General features: G+C 46.0%; 1 protein-coding gene across 1 annotated transcript in view; it reads left to right on the top strand.

Moving 5' to 3' along the window:
* EEPD1 (endonuclease/exonuclease/phosphatase family domain containing 1) overlaps positions 1 to 17,296 on the top strand; it is a 146,964-nt gene that overhangs the window by 73,337 nt on the left and 56,331 nt on the right. The window contains exon 3 of the mRNA XM_032758324.2: positions 13,003 to 13,054. Coding sequence (XP_032614215.1) covers positions 13,003 to 13,054 — 52 coding nt within the window. The remainder of the gene's footprint in view (positions 1 to 13,002; positions 13,055 to 17,296) is intronic.

The following is a 17,296-nucleotide window of genomic DNA, read 5'->3' as shown; positions in this document are numbered from 1 at the left end:
AAAAAAAAAAAAAATTGGCTCTATTCCCAGGCCCCATAACACCAACCTACGTGTGGAGCCTGAGAATCTGAAGCATTAAAAGTTCTTCGATTATCAAGTAAGTCTGTGAACCCTCTACAGAATTTGGGGGTTATGTTGCAACCCAAACAATTTTATGCTCAGCTGAGTTGCCTTTTGTCTGTGAAGCCAATCAGAAAGACATTCTCAGACATGCAGGGGCTTAGGGAAGTATACAAACATGCTCCTTTCTCTAAAATTCACTTTAAAGACATGTCATAGCTGCTCAAGAGTTAAAACAGAGCTCAAGAGTAGGTAACGTAAGCACCAGATTCCATAAAACTAGAGAGCAGTTTAAATTATTGTTATAAGTCTGATTAGCAAACAAATACAAATGTCAAAAATTGTTCTTAACAATAAGCTATGTAATGGAGAGACAACCAAGTGCCTATATTCTGGATCTAAGCCTTAGAGTATTGCTAATGAAGATCAAAGAGGGAAGGGGAGATAAGGGTTATAATGCTGCTTGTCCGAAATGGGATGGTATCAAGAAAAAGTTGTTTCAGTCTTTATTCTAATCCTCGAGAAGTGTTAGTGGCTAAAGAAAGGCTCTGAATGATGAGTACTAATAGCCGCCATTCAGAGAGGCTTATGAGTGAAGCAGCGTGCTAAGTACTTTACCTTAGTCACCTCTGCTCCCGGCCACAGAAGCAAACGTCAGTCTCTTTCTCTTCCCACCTGCTGCTGAGTTCTTCAGGTTCTTTAAGACCCTGCAGCCAGTAGACAGTGCAGCTTGAACTGACTCTTGTTTCCTACATTAATATGAAAAACTTAAAGTGAACACTGATGGATCCAAAAACATGTTCAGGAACTACTCAAATGCTTGGGAAATGGAAACGTGAACTCAGCACAAAGTAGACCCAAAAGAGTCTCAATACACTTTACTAATCAGGAAATAAATACACAGGGTGCTTCCCCTAACAAGAGTGCACTAGAACTATAGAAAATAAAATTTCAAACCAAACTACTTAGAGATAGAAGAACACAATTCAAATAACCATTGAATCCAATAAGAGGTCAACACTACAACTGTAGACTACATAGATAGTAACAAGAAGACTGCATAATGAAATTTGAAACAAGGATAAATACATTCTTAGAGGAAAAAAGTATGGCTTTATATATATAATAAATCATTTAAACAAAAGAAGGTGACAGGGAAACCGAAGAAAACAATGGAAAATTGGAGAAAGGAATTAAGATAAATGTGAACCTTAATTAGAAAAAGAATGGTACAATTGATAAATCCTGATGCTAATTTTTCAGGAAACCAACAAAGTAGACTGATTTCTCACAGGTCTAATTTTCAAAATGAGAAAAAATATCTACCCATCTTAAAGAAGGGATGTGGGGGTTGGCCAGAAACAGATGCAGAGGTGGTTATTAAGCTTAAAGTGATTACTTGTATAATTTTGTGCTCAAAATTTGAAAATCTGAATGGATTGGATAATTTTCTTAAAAAATAGAATATACTGTAATTGATTCAAGCAGTTGAAAACCTGAATGGAATAAAAAACGTGGGCACTGTCATCAAAGAAGTTTCCTGCCCAGATTGTTTTGCAGACTAATTCTTTCAAACCCACTAAGAACAGTTACTGCTCAAGCTAAATTCCACGGAGAGTGTTCTGTGCTGACATCCTAATCCCACACTTGGCTTTGGCGAGGAAGGGTGTCTTGGCAGTGACAGGATGCAACGCTGTCAAGGACATATTTAGGAAAAGCACCTCCCTCTCCAGAGCTCGTCCCTCCTCCTGGGCGTGTCCACGGATGTGCAGATGCTGATGGCCCCTGTGTTTCCTCAGCTCTGAGCCAATAGAGGAGGAAAGTAAGCATGGGGGAAAACAGACCTGCATGTGACACCCATGATGTCTTCTAAAATTTGGTGATAAAAACAAGAGACAAGAGATTCTTGGCCAGGCGCAGTGGCTCACACCTGTAATCCCAGCACTTTGGGTTTTTTGGGTTTTTGTTTTTTGTTTCTTTGAGACAGAGTTTTGCTCTTGTTGCCCAGGCTGGAGTGCAGTGATGCAGTCTTGGCTCACTGCAACCTTCGCCTCCCAGCTTCAAGTGATTCTCCTGCCTCAGGCTCCCAAGTAGCTGAGATTACAGGCACATGCCACCATGCCCAGCTAATTTTTGTATTTTTAGTAAAGGGGGGTTTCACCATGTTGGTCAGGCTGGTCTCAAACTCCTGACCTCAGGTAATCCGCCCACTTCAGCCTCCCAAAGTGATGGGATTACAGGCATGAGCCACCATGCCCGGCCTAATCCCAGCACTTCGGGAGGCTGAGATGGGAGGATCGCTTGAGCCCAGGAGTTGGAGACCACCCTGGGCAACACAGTGAGACCCCACCTCTATTAAAGAAGGGTGGGGGGATTCCTTCATTAATTTCCTCAGAAGTTAACCTGGAACTTTGCTTGAAAGGGAAAAGAGGCGTGTTCAGACATCTGGATTGATGCCATTTGTGAATCTGACTTTCATGAAATTTCTTAAGTAACTCCACCCCACATAAAACAAATACAGACCGGGCATGGTGGCTTCCTGCCGTAATCTCGCACTTCAGGAGGTTGAGACAGGCGGATCACTTGAGGTCAGGACTTTGAGACCAGTCGGGCCAACATGGTGAAATCCTATCTTTACTAAAAATACAAAATTAGCCAAGTGTGGTGGCACACACCTGTAGTCTCAGCTACTCAGGAGGCTGAGGCAGGAGAATTATCTGAACCTGGGAGGCAGAGGTTTCAGTGAGCCAAGATTGTGCCACTGCACTCCAGCCTGGGCAATAGAGTGAGACTCTGTCTCAAAAAAAAAAAAAAAAAATACAATTGCTGTGGAAAATCAAATCAGTGATGTGAATGAAGGAAGAAATTATTCTGCAGACACAGGTGGGGCCAGGCCTGCCAGGATTTTACGCAGTTGTGTTTGATTAAGTCCTCCTCAACTGCCTACAATAATGGATAGGATTGTGATAGATAGGAGGATATTCGTGTTTATTGATGGGAGAATTTGAAACAATCAAGATAGGGGCTAGTTTTTGTCATGTGAGGAGAAGTGTGCCAGGCATTAGGGAGGTTCCTTGGGTTACCTCTGGGACTCAGAAATGAAAGGGGACTATTCCTAGTTTTATTACTAGGGCTGTTCTTAAGGATGAAAATTGATTAATAGGTTTGTCACAGGGACATGTGAGTAGAGAGTGGCCGTTGCCCCTGGCCTCCGGGCCCTGGCTGTGATTACACCTTCGCTTCATGTTCTCCTCTTGGGCCTCCTCTCTCCCTTACTGAAAGGCTGTCTGGAGAGCCCCTCTTTCCCCAGGTTTATGCTGCTGAACCCCTCTTCTAAAGGCACATGTGGAAACCCCTTCCCTGTCACTTGCTGTACAGTCTGGGAGACAGTGTGGGCTGATACATCAGGTACAGGGCCTGTGTAGCCAGCATTGCTGGAGGTGCTGGGGTTTGGTGTGGGCTCTTCAATTTAGGGTCTTCACATTGATCTTTTTCTTGCAGAGGAGGGTGTGGAAGTATTATATTATAAAACAAAACTAGTCCAGGCATCATTAACAACTTTCATGACCTTAAGTTTTCTTCCAAATCCTGCAAATGGTGATTATACTCTGAGAGAAAAACTGGGTCCCGTGACTATACCATTTGGGGAGGGAGGGAAAGCATGGGGGAAAGAGAAAGAGAATGTGAATGCACAGCTTTGAGAGGGCCTGTTTGTGCTTTAATAATTGCCTTCACTTGGATAAGGCTAAATACCTGCTGGCTTTGAGTTTTCTCCTTGGAAAATCATGCTGTGAGAAGCCACCCAACATCTTGTACCTAGATTTTGATGTCGTCATTTCTCCTCCTTCACTTCTATCCACTTCTCACCCACTGAAACCTGGCATCATCTCCACCACTCTCTGCAGCCGCTCTCTCCAATGCCACCAGCCTTTGCTTACCTGGCATTCTGTAAGTTCTGAACAACTGGCTCCCTGCCCTCTTACAGCACTCTCCCCCCATGGCTGCCGGCCGTGTGCTCTGGGTTTCCCTTCTACCTTCCTGGCAGTCCCTTTGCTGCTTCCATGACAGCCTCCCATTCCTCTTTCTGGGTGTTAATTGTTGATGGCCCTTGGGTGCCTACCCTGGACTGTCTTCTCTGTCCTCACAGCCTCCTGGATGGTCTCTCCCCTTTGTCATCATCCTCCCGCTCCTGATGTCCAAATCTATAGCCCAGGACTTGCTGAGGTACAGCCAGTTACCTCCTCAAACTTCACTCAGAGGTCCCAAAGCCCTGAACCCCAGTGTGTCCAAGACCAGACTCACATCTTCAGCCCTGCTTGGCTCCCTAAGTAGATGGTCCCTTCAGCACCCAGTTTCACAAGGTGGAAACTGAGGTGATGTTTCTTTCTTGTTCCCCTCATCTGTTCATTCATCAGGCCCTATCAGCTGCTCACCTGTGTAGAATTAGCCCAGTGCCATTTGCCTGCACAGGCCACCTTCATCTCTTACCTAGACCCACCCTGGGTCTCTCTACCTCCAGCATTGCCACCCCCACCCCATCCCCATCCATTCTCTACACCATGGCCATATTTTTATTAGTTACTTTCTGTGCCCCTGGGCCTCTGCCACATCACTGCCCTAAATTATTTGTGACTACTCCTTGCCAGACTCCTTGACGTGGCTTGACAAATCCTCTGAGCAGGGCCAGCCCCACCTGTTTCTGCAGAATAATCCTTGAGTTCCTACCTCCTACCTTCAGCCTCCCCTCCCCGTGTCCCTGGTCGGCACTCCTTTCCTCCCCTCTGCTATGCAGGCCTGAAGATGTCAGCTGACAGGCCACGCCCCAGGAAGCCTCCCAGCTTTGGGCAGTGCCCTTCCAGCAGGCACATGGCACCATGTGTTTGCCTCCTGAGAGTGCCCATCACGCGGCTGATGCACTTACCTGGTTCCTCCATTAGACTCAGATGTCTAGGGGCAGAGGCTACTTTTGCTCATCAGTGTGTCCCTAGCACCCAGGAGTGCCTCATGCATACTGCATAACCTTAGATCTTTTATCCATACAGTGAATGAATGGATCCATCATATAGCATTCATTCTCTATCTGTTACTTACTGCTGTGTCTCATGGACTGTACTATGTCATTTAATAAATGCAATGGGAACTCAAAGTGCCAGAATCCTCAGAGAAAGGGAGCCAGGGTGAATCCTGACTCTAGCATCCTTTAGGTTATAATCTATTCTGGAAGCATAAGTGTCTCTATAGTTGAGGGTTTATCCTTTAACTGCTTTTGAAGCATCCATAGAATTATCCCATATCTGCCTTTTTGGGGGCCATCGAGACTCATGCTGTCTGTGTCCCATGCCGTCCTGGACTGCAGGGGTGCCCTCTGGCTTCTGTCTCCTCAATGCTGCTGCTTGTCTTCTGTGCTGTCAGTGTCTGCCTGGCACTTTCCCCATCACCCTCTTTAATCCCATTGTAGATCTTAATTGCACGCATTCTAGGTCTTTCTAAGTGTTGCTCATCCTGACTTCAGAACTTGCCCTTCAAGCTGTCATTTATCTAAATAAATCACTGCTATCAGCTGCTTTTGTGTGATTTGCCACTCTTCTCAAAGTAGGGTACAGAAAAAGAAATTATAGTTCATTGCAGCTTTCATCTCCTTGGGGCTCTGCTGTTCTCAGAGGATGAGGACCAAGCTCCAAGCCGCTATCAACCTCTTAGGCCCAGCTCTACTGGTCCATGTTGGAACCCAGGAGAGTCTCAGGGAGACACCTCCCTCTTCCTCGGACATTTGCTGAAGCAGCTTCCTAACCCCTGTGGGCCCTTGTGGAGGGCAGGAACTGTGTTTTCATCTTGTCCCCCAGACACATGGCAGTTTCTAAAATATAGGAGGTATTCAGTATAAGTTTGCAGAATCAGCAGAAGAAAGGAGGAGAGGAAGGGGCAGAATTGAAAATATGAGATATCAAATTCCCTTCCAGGGCAAAAAGTTAGATGGTGTCAAGTGGAGGATTTAGTACATGGGCTTATTGCTCCTTCATATGTCTGAAATTTCCTCCCAGGGAGTATCTGATATGCTAGAAGAATCTGATATCATAAATACTGAAATAAATAACGTAAACTGGAAGGGTTTCCAATAAGGTTAGAAATAAAATCAGGACAGTTATATAACAGGAAGCATCTCAGAATACCCTTAAGAACTGCAACTCTCAGGAGGACAAAACAGCTTTCTGAAGAAATCCAAAGTTATGAACAGCTCTAGCAGTAGCTTCTTAATATGCACTGCTCTCATTTTGAAACACTAAACTGTGTAGATCTGAGTGTCTTATCATCTTCTCTCCCTCTGCCCCTAAAGCTATTCCATTTATGTTGCTGGGTTTTTTTGTTTTGTTTTGTTTTGTTTTTGTTTTTGTTTTGAGATGGAGTCTCACTCTGTCACCTAGGCTGGAGTTCAGTGGCGCAATCTTGGCTCACTGCAACCTCCGCCTCCCAGGTTCAAGCGATTCTCCTGTCTCAGCCTCCCGAGTAGCTGGGACTGCAGGCGCCCACCACCAGGCCCAGCTAATTGTTTGTATTTGTAGAAGAGACGGAGTTTCACTGTGTTAGCCAGGATGGTCTTGATCTCCTGACCTTGTGATCCGCCCGCCTCGGCCTCCTGAAGTGCTGGGATTACAGGCGTGATACCGCACCAGCCCTTGCTGGGTTTTAGTAGTATAAGAATGTCTCTGGTTTTTGTTTGTTTGTTTTTGCCCCTCCCCCTACTCCTAATGCATTAATACTATTTAATATTGGTTTTAGAGCAGAAAATAAATGGGTTTTTATCTCATATGCCAATTTCAGTAGATTGGTTGTGGCTTACTGGAGTGTTGAGAAGAATTTGGAAGCTGAATCTAAGTTCAGTGGGGGAGAGTTCTGTGGAGGCTAGGGGGTTGGAGGGTAGCACTGTGCATGCCAGGCCTGTGCCAGGTGTGTTCTAGTGGACAGTAACTCATGAGAGCAGGACATGGCATCCTTCAGGTTTTGACTTAAATCAGAGTCAGTTGAAGTTATTTTAATGTCATTTTCATTTTAGAGCCTGAAATTGTTGGTTTTCAAATCTTGTTCTGCTGTGGCTTGAATGTAGTATCTTAGTGAATAGTAGGGAGAAAAATAGAGCTGAATATTTTAACAGTGTTGAGATCTTTTCTCTAAGCTGTTGCCATTTGATACCTGATACTAAATTGGACTTCATGACCATAAAAGGGGCAGGAATGGGAGACTATCTGAAAAGTCCCTCCAGTGTAAATATTTATCATGGTTATTTCAGAGGCAGATTAGGCTTCTGAAATTTCAGCTACAACTGGATAGTCCTAACTTAGCATATAAGTTGCTGTCCAAATTGGTAACCTGGAATCTAGATTTGCACAGTGGGAATCAGAATGTGCTGAGGAGTGGCCAATGGCCGTGACCTGCCACCAGGCATATTTCATGAATGGCAGTCAGTTACATAATTCATGTAGCACCTTTCAACAAGGGAGGATCCACCCAGTCATCTTGTTTGAGGCATTCTTTTCAGAAGGAGAAACCGAGGCATGGCCTTTGCTATTACCCATTCAGGCTGGAATGTATGAGCTATGATAGCAACTTGGCCTGAAGGCCTCCAGGCCTGGTCAGCAAATAAATTCCTTGAGCGCTTTCCATGTGCCAGTTGTAGACACCACAAATGTAGTTATGAGCAAGAATGTCTCAGCCCGCAGCCTCAAGGAGCTTCCACGCTTGTTGAGAGGAGACAGACAAAAGCACCCCAATATACTCAGGCTTCAAGGTAGCACAAAGACCACTGAAGAAAATAACATATTGTGACCTGGGATGCTGGTTTAACTCGGGTGTCCAGGGAAGGTTGCTTGGAGGAGATGGCATTCCCAGTTAGACTGGAATGAGGGGATGAGACAGATGGTGTTGGAAAGATCTTGGGGAAGACCCCTCCAAGCCAGAGAAACAACAAAAGCAAACCTGCCTAAGAGATGGAACAAAAGCCAACGGGGTTGGAGCAGAGAGAACGCCCACACTCCTGTCCATTAGCCTGGATGTTTGCCAATTTGTTGTTTGTTTTGTTTTTTGGTGGGTTTTTTTGTTTTTTGTTTGTTTGTTTTTTGAGACAGTCTCGCTCTGTCACCCAGGCTGGAGTGCCTGGTGCGATCTCAGCTCAGTGCAACCTCTGCTTCCCAGGCTCAGGCGATTCTCCCACCTCACCTCCTGAGTAGCTGGGATTACAGGCACCCGCCGCCATGCCTGGCTAATTTTTGTATTTTTAGTAGAGACAGGGTTTCACCATGTTGGCCAGGCTGGTCTCGAAGTCCTGACCTCAAATGATCTACCTACCTTGTTCTCCCAAAGTGCTGGAATTACAGGTGTGAGCCACCGTGCCCGGCCTGATTTGTTGTTGGTATTGGCGGTTTCTTATAAGCCTTGAAAACTTTTATTGCATTTCTTGAAGCTGCTATTAAATTAGCCATTGTATTTGGTGAGACAGTATTTGCTTAGTTGTACAAAGGGTATGAAGAATTCTATAAATTAAGGTGAACTTCAAAATTGCCTAATTCTGACCAGATGTGGTGGCTCACACCTGTAATCCTAGTACTGTGGGAAGCCGAGGGAGGTGAATCGTTTGAGCTCAGGAGTTTGAGACCAGCCTGGGCACCATGGCGAAATCCCATCTCTACTAAAAATACAAAAATTAGTCTGGTGTGGTGACGTGTGCCTGCAGTCCGAGCTGCTTGGAAGGCTGAGGCAGGAGAATCGCTTGAACTCTGGAAGTCAAAGCTGCAGTGAGCCAAGATGGTGCCAGTGTATTCCAGCCTGGGTGACAAAATGAGACCCTGTCCCAAAAAAGAAAAAAAGAAAAATCGTCTAATCCCTTTGGAGGGAGGCATGTGCTTCAGAGTGGGCCTATTTCTATTCCGTAGACTTGTGCAGGTTGCTGGAGGTGGAGAGGAAATGACCAGTGAGCATTCTGGGTAGGCAGGGAGTGTCCTGACACCATCCACAGCTGACCCACTCCCTAAACAGCCCCTTGGAGCTCTCATGCTTTTACTGTGTGCTGAGTCCAGCCCAGGCCTCCCCCACAGCCTCCAGCCCAGGCCTCCCCCACAGCCTCCAGCACAGGTTTCCCCCACAGCCTCCAGCCCAGGCCTCCCCCACAGCATCGACCACCTGCTCGTTGTGTCCATGAACACTTCAAAAGCAACATGTCAAAAAGGGGAAAATACCTCCCCTGTCAACCTGCATGCAGTTCTCAATTCTGTCACATTGGTTGCTGGCTGTAGCCTCAGTTCAGGCACCTGCACTGGAAACCAGTGAGTCATCTCTCCCCTTGGTGCCTCTATAGACCTCCTCTGCAATGACCTTTTTTCCCAGCCCTCCTTACCTGACAAAGCCAACCTGGTCCCTCCAGGAATCCTCTGGCCTTGGCTGGGCTCGGCTCCCCTCTGCATCTCTGTGTGCCAACTTGGCATACAGTACATCATATTCTGGACTGGCTGTGAGTGCCTTCCAGGCAGGGAATGCCATAGCCATCATGGATCCTTGGTCACCTGCACACAGTAGGGCACTGTCAATGTTTGGAAAACAAATGAGTGGCTGAGCAGGGTCCCTTTGCAAGCAATGGCTTTAGCTATTTGGGTGACTGTTTTTCTTTATATTCTTCTGAATGTATTCAAATTCCTCACAGTAAGTGGCTATCAGATACTTTTAGAATTTTTTATGGCAAAATGTTTATAAATAAAATTTAGCATTTTAACCCTTTTTAAATGTACAGTTCAGTGGCATGGCATAAAGTACATTTACATTGTTGTATAATCATCACTAACATTGTCTCTAGAACTTTTTTCTTTTCTTTTTTTTTTTTTTTTTTTTGAGACAGAGTCTTGCTCTGTCACCCAGGCTGGAGTGCAGTGGCGTGATCTCTGCCCACTGCAGCCTCGACCTTCTGGGCTCAAGAGATTCTGCTACCTCAGCCTCCTGAGTAGCTGGGGTCACAGGCATGCACCACCATACCAGGCTAATTTTTTGTATTTTTAGTAGAGATGAGGTCTTCTTGAGAGGTGACAACGTGCTAGCAGCCCACGCTCGCTCTCGGCGCCTCCTCTGCCTCGGCGTCCGCTCTGGCCGCGCTCCAGGAGCCCTTCAGCCCCCCGCTGCGCTATGAGGGCCCCTCTCTGGGGCTGGCCGAGGCCAGAGCAGGCTCCCTCTGCTCGCCGGGAAGTGTGAAGAGAGAGGCGCGGGCGGGAGCGGAGCTCACAGGCCGGCGCGGGTTCCACGTGAGCGCGGGTTCGGCAAGCCTGGCACTAGGCGCCGCAGGCCGGCACCTGCTAGGCTTGATCGGAGGCTGAATCCCGTGCGTGGACCGCCGTTCCCTCTTCGCAGGATCGTTGGCCACGATAGCAGATCTCCGTCTCTTTCTCGCTTTCCCTCTTTTCCTCTTGATTGTCTGGGACGAGCTCCCTCTGGGCTGCCTTAGTGCCCAGGCTAGGTGCCGCAAAGTCCCGCTCTGAGTGCCAGTGAGAGGTGAAGCTGGCTGGGCTTCTGGGAGTTGGGGACTTGGAGAACTTTTCTAGCTGTCTCCTGTCTAGTTACAGGTTTGTAAACGCACCAATCAGCGCTCTGTGTCTAGCTAATGGGGTGGGGACTTGGAGAACTTTTCTGTCTAGCTAAAGGATTGTAAACACACCAATTAGCACTCTGTGTCTAGCTAAAAGTTTGTAAACGCACCAATCAGCACTCTGTCAAGACGGATCAATCAGCGCTCTGTAAAATGGACCAATCAGCTCTCTGTAAAATGGACCAATCAGCTCTCTGTAAAATAGACCAATTCGCAGGATGTGGGTGGGGCCAGATAAGGGAATAAAAGCAGGCCTCCCTGGCTAGCAGTGGCAACCAGTTCGCGTACCACACCGTGGAAGCTTTGTTCTTTCGCTCTTCGCAATAAATCTTGGTGCTGCTCACTGTTTGGGTCCGCGCTGCTGTAACACTCACTGCCAAGGTCTGCAGCATCATTCCTGAAGTCAGCGAGACCGGGAACCCACTGGGAGGAACAAACAACTCCAGACGTGCTACCTTTATGAACGCTCACCGCAAAGGTCTGCAGCTTCACTCCTGAAGTCAGCAAGACCACGAACCCACCGGAAGGAAGAAACTCCAGACACTTCCAAACATCTGAAGGAACAAACTCCGGACACACCATCTTTAAGAACTGTAACACTCACTGCGAGGGTCCACGGCTTCATTCTTGAAGTCAGCGAGACCAAGAACCCACCAATTCTGGACACATTGGGATGTTGTCCAGGCTGCTCCTGAACTCCTGAGCTCAAGTAATCCTCCTGCCTTGGCCTTCCAAAGTGCTGGGATTACAGGCATGAGCCACTGCATTGGCCCTCTAGAACTTTTTCTGTATCCCAAAGTGAAATTCCATACCTTTTAAACAATACCTCTCCATTCTCCTTTTCCCCCAGTCCCTGGTAAGCACCATTCTGTTACCGGAAAGAGGTCCCAATGCAGACACCAAAAGAGGGTTCTTGGACCTTGCGTAAAAATGAATTTGGGGCAAGTCTATAAAGTGAAAACAAGTTTATTGGTAAAGTAAAGGAATAAAGAATGGCTGCCTAAGGTCAAGCACAGTGGACTCACGCCTGTAATCCCAGCACTTTGGGAGGCTGACGTGGGTGGATCACTTGAGGCCAGGAGTTCAAGACCCACCTGGCCAACATGGTGAAACCCTGTCTTTACTAAAAGTACAAAAATTAGCTGGATGTAGCGGCCCATGCCTGTAAAACCAGATACTCGGGAGGCTGAGGCAGGAGAATGGCTTGAACTCGGGAGGTGAAAGTTGCAGGGAGCCAAGATCACTCCACTGCATTTCAGCCTGGGTGACAGAGTGAGACTGTCTCAAAAAAAAAAAAAAAAAAAGAATGGCTAGCTATTTTTATGGGTTTTTTTTTATTATATGCTAAACAAGGGGTCGATTATTTATGAGTTTTCTAGGAAAGGGGTGGGCAATTCCCAGAACTGAGGGTTCCTCTCTCTCTTAGACCATATAGGGTAACTTCCTGGCATTGCTATGGCACCTGTAAACTGTCATGGTACTGGTGGGCATGTCTTTTAGCATGCTAATGCATTATAATTAGCATGTAATGAGCAGTGAGAGTGACCAGAGGTCACTCTTGTGGCCATCTTGGTTTTGGTGGGTTTTGGTCAGCCTCTTTACCACACCCTCTTTTATCAGCAAGGTCTTTATGACCTGAATCTTGTGCTGACCTCCTATCTTAACCTGTGACTTAATGCCTAACCTCCTGGGAATACAGCCTAGTATGTCTCGGTGTTATTTTACCCAGCCCCTATTCAAGATGGAATCGCTGTGGTTCAGATGCCCCTGACAATTCTACTTCCTGGCTGTGTGAATTTGACTAAGATATCTCATATAAGTGGGATCGTGTAGTATTTGTCTTTTGTGACTGGCTTATCTCATTTAGCATGTCTCCAAGGTTCATCTGTGGCGTGGCATGTATCAGAATGTTCTTTGTTAAGGCTGAGTAATATAGTCCATTAAAAGTATGTACTACATTTTGCTTATTCATTCATCTGTTGGTAGACATTTATGTTGTTTCTACCTTTTGGCTATCGTGGATAATGCTGCAATGAACATTGGTGTGCAATTACCTATTCGAGTTCCTGCTTTCAATTCTTTTGGGAATATACTTAAAAGTGAAATTGCTGGATCATATGGTAAAAATTACTTTCAAATTTAGAAACATTTTAAATACTTTCAAAACGGTCATTTTGATTTAAACAAAAGGTCACCTTGAGGTGGCAGGTGACATAGAAATGCAGGATGAAATGTCAGCCTTTTGTTCTTGGGACTTGTTTGATGATCCTTGGTGACATGAAAGGATTTGTTTTCAAGTGTGGTTTTGATTTTTTTTCTTACAGCATCAAGCTTCTAGCTGTGCAAGAACTGCTTGACAGAGAGGCCTTGGAAAAGGTAAATATTTTACTCTTCCTTCCACATTCACAAACCAAGAACAGAGGGCCACACATAAGAAAAATTCAGCTCCCTGTCACCAGAGACAGCCCCTACTAAAAATATGGTCAGTTATTTTGTATTCCTGACAGCGAATCGTGCAGAATTTTAACCTCAGCCCCCTACCTTGCTGCCATTGTGTTCACGCCTACAAACGTGGCTCCCTCTGGGTTGTGTGCGGGTTGTGTGAAAGCAGAGGCTGGCGCTGCAGGGGGCCATGCTCTGGAGGAGGCTTTCTGTGCTTTCAGCCATTAGGAGCCAGAGGCCTCACGCGTGCCAGAGTCTGTGCTGGCCACCTCACTGCATTTCTGCTTGCTGTGTGTTATTATCTGGGTGTAGGGATGATAGAATTGAGACCCAGTAACTTGCCCAAGGCAAATGAACTAAGTAGAAGAGTGATGATTTGAATCCCAATAGTTCCATTTCCAAAACCAGTACTTCTCTATCCAGTAGTCAAGTTCATGAGTTTTTATCTCTTTTTAGGCTACTACTGAGGATTGGGAAACTGCCTCCCTGCCCCCAAACTAACGTTTCAGTGTGCCCTGGAAGAGACCCCCAATGTGTCTCGGCTTTCTATGTTCAAGTCAAGCCTGGGGTTGGGGATTTTTTGCCAGTTGTGGGTTCACATTTGGCATGTGTCGTGGGGTGGGCTCCACAAAACAGGCTGGGTGGGCACCAAGGAAGCCAGGCCCCCCTACTTGCCCATCAGGGGCCTCCTAGCTGATACCAAGCTCTCAGACTCTGGGGAGTTCAGGATTCTTCCTGCATGTGTAGTCGCAGGTGATAATTACAATCTGTGATGCTAACATGAAGCAACAGCACCCAAACGATACTCATTTCTTTTTGGTTAGAGAGACAAGCACTTGAACTATATTCGTTTATTTTTGGAATTTAGAATATTTGAGGGGGCCAGGTGAGGTGGCTCTGCCTGTAGTCCCAGCACTTTGGGAGACTGGAGGGTTGCTTGAGCCCAGGAGTTTGAGACCAGCCTGGGCAACATAGTGAGACCTCATGTCTTCAGAAAATCAAGAAATTAGCCAGGTGTGGTGGTGCACACCTGCTGTCCCAATTCTACGAGAGGCTGAGGCAGGAGGATCACTTGAGCCCAGGAGGCTGAGGCTACAGTGAGCCAAGATCATGCCACTGCACTCCAGCCTGGAAGTCAGAGCAAGAGACCCTGTCTTAAAAAATAAAATGTCTGAGGCCGGGCATGGTGGCTCAAGCCTGTAATCCCAGCACTTTGGGAGCCTGAGGCGGGTGGATCACGAGGTCAGGAGATCGAGACCATCCTGGCTAACACGGTGAAACCCCGTCTCTACTAAAAATACAAAAAAAAATTAGCTGGGCGTGTTGGCGGGCGCCTGTAGTCCCAGCTACTCGGGAGGCTGAGGCAGGAGAATGGCGTGAACCCGGGAGGCGGAGCTTGCAGTGAGCCGAGATCGTGCCACTGCACTCCAGCCTGGGGGACGGAGCAAGACTCCGTCTCAAAATAAATAAATAAATAAATAAATAAATAAATAAATAAATAAATAAAAAATAAATAAATAAATAAATAAATAAATAAATAAATAAATAAATAAATAAAAATAAAATGTCTGGATTAGTAGTCAGTCTGCTGGTTGGCACTAAGACAAATAAAGTCTTTAAAATGAACACCAACCAGTGATGTGAGGGGAGAATGGGGCCTGAGCACTGCTTTGGATGTGATGTCCCCTCAACCTCATTTCTGTCTTGGGTAAACCAAGGATAGAGCTGCTGCCTGACCTCAGAGAGGCAAAGCGAGAAGCAAATGAGTTAATGCAGCAAAAGGGCTTTCTAAATGCCAAAGCACTCTACTCATATTAATTCTTAATTACTTATATTAATTCTTAATATGCATTCAGCCATTAAAACATAGTGGGTCAGGCTATAAAAGGCATCACCGGGCCAAATGGCAACATTGGATGTGGATAGTAAATGAGATGAAGGTATTGTATTAACATTAACATTTCCTGAAGTTGATAATTGGCTTGTGATCATGTAAGAGAATGGCCTTGTTCTTAGGCAGCAGTTCCCAACCTTTTTGGCACCGGGGACCAGTTTCCTGGAAGAAAATTTTTCCACAGACCTGGGTTGGGGGGATGGTTTCAGGATGAAACTGTTCCACCTCAGATCATCATCAGGCATTAGATTCTTGTAAGGAGCACACAATCTGGGGACCCCTGTTCTTAGGAATTAACACAGGAGTATTTAGGAATAAAGGGGCATGGTTATAACTTATTCTCAAATGATTCAAGAAAAAGAAATAGTGATGTATATATATATCAGACAGAGCCAGAGAGAGAAACATGAGAATAACTCATCAAGTAAATGAGGCAAAATACAAACAATTGATCCTTTTGTGTAAAGGGGTATGTGAGTTCTTGTATGTTCTTGAAACTTCTAGTATCCTCCCTCAAAAAATTGTCATCTTAGTATTCATCATGGTTATTTGTTTTATTTCTCAATTTAAAAAAACCATCAGATGGCTGGGTGCGGTGGCTCATGCCTATAATCCCAGCACTTTGGGAGGCCAAGGCAAGCAGATCATGAGGTCAGGAGTTCGAGACCAGCCTGGCCAGCATGGTGAAACCCCATCTCTACTAAAAATACAAAAAATTAGCTGGGCATGGTGGTGTGCGCCTGTAGTCCCAGCTACTCAGGAGGCTGAAGCAGGAGAATTGCTTGAACCTGGCAAGCGGAGGTTGCAGTGAGCTGAGATTACACCATGGCACTCCAGCCTGGGCAACACAGTGAGACTCTGTCTCAAAGTAAATAAATAAATAAATAAATAACCATCAGACAAAGCTAGCAAATGTGGAGCCTAGTGCTGGGGTATATTAGTATAATAAAAATGCAGGTGCCAAAAATAACGGTTATGGCTGGGCACAGCAGCTCACGCCTGTAATCCCAGCACTTTGGGAGGCTGAGGCAGATGGATCATTTGGGGTCAGCAGTTCGAGACCAGCCTGGCCAACATGGTGAAACCCCATCTCTACTAAAAATACAAATATTTATTTTTTGTATTTAGCCAGGCATGGTGGCGCATGCCTGTAATCCCAGCTACTCAGGAGGCTGAGGCAGGATAATCGCTTGAGCCTGGGAGGCAGAGGTTGTGGTGAGCCAAGATCGTGCCATTGCACTCCAGTCTGGGTGAGAGAGTAAGACCCTGCCTCAAAAAAAAAAAAGAAAAAAGAAAAAAAATAACAGTTATGTCTTTTGAGCTGTGTGTACACCTGATTTAGAGAGGCTGCAGAGCCAACCCAATCTGTGAGTATTAACTACTTGCAAAACCTAACAGAGAAGTAGGGTCAGGGCTTACTGTGGCTGGTGGCGGAGCCAGTTGTGCTGCCCTGAGGATTTGATTTTGATGCTGAGGCTGCGGTGGAGCAGGCCCTAAGCCCACCTTCCTAACTGGATTATCTTGGATTACTTACTTTCTCGTGCCTTAGTTTCCCAGTTTATAAAATAGAAACTATTCTAATTCTTAACTCACAGAGGTTTTAAGATGACTAATTAGATAGTTCATGTAAAGGACTTCAGCACTGTGCCTGGCACTCAGTGATCTCCAACAGTTAGCTGCTGACCGTGTTCTTTCCCCTTCCTCCTCCTCCTCCTCCCCCACTCTGATTCTCTCTCCCCGAGTCTGCTGATGATTTTGTATTGTTCCCCTCATCTCAAAATATGACCAGTAAGAAGCTTTACAAGATGGTCTGAATATGCACAGGGGCCAGCAGGGAGCCACATTCGCTGAGTTTCCTCCTCCTCCCTTCTGTTCATTCATTCGTTCATTCCCTTATGCTACAGGCATTTGTTGAGCTTCCAGTGTGCCAGGCAAGTGGCAAACATTTCTTGAAAAGTTCAGAAGCAAACAGTCATCATGAGCTTGATAGCCAGTTACATTTTGAGTGACATATGATATATTACCTGGCATAGTGCTATTTTATGCATCAAGATTGGTCCAGTTGAGGCCAGGTGCAGTGGCTCACACCTGTAATCTCAGCACTTTGGGAGGCCAAGGTGGGTGAATCACCTGTGGTCAGGAGTTCGAGACCAGTCTGACCAACATGGCGAAACTGTGTCTCTAATAAAAATACAAAAAAAAAAAATAATTAGCCAGATGTGGTGGCGGGTGCCTCCCAGCTACTCAGGAGGCTGAGGCAGGAGAATCTCTTAAACCCGGGA

This window comes from Hylobates moloch, unplaced genomic scaffold (assembly GCF_009828535.3).
Source record: "Hylobates moloch isolate HMO894 unplaced genomic scaffold, HMol_V3 SCAFFOLD_1, whole genome shotgun sequence".
Taxonomy (NCBI): domain Eukaryota; kingdom Metazoa; phylum Chordata; class Mammalia; order Primates; family Hylobatidae; genus Hylobates; species Hylobates moloch.
The sequence above is the reverse complement of the archived record's forward strand: the minus strand, read 5'-3'. Positions and strand labels throughout refer to the sequence as shown.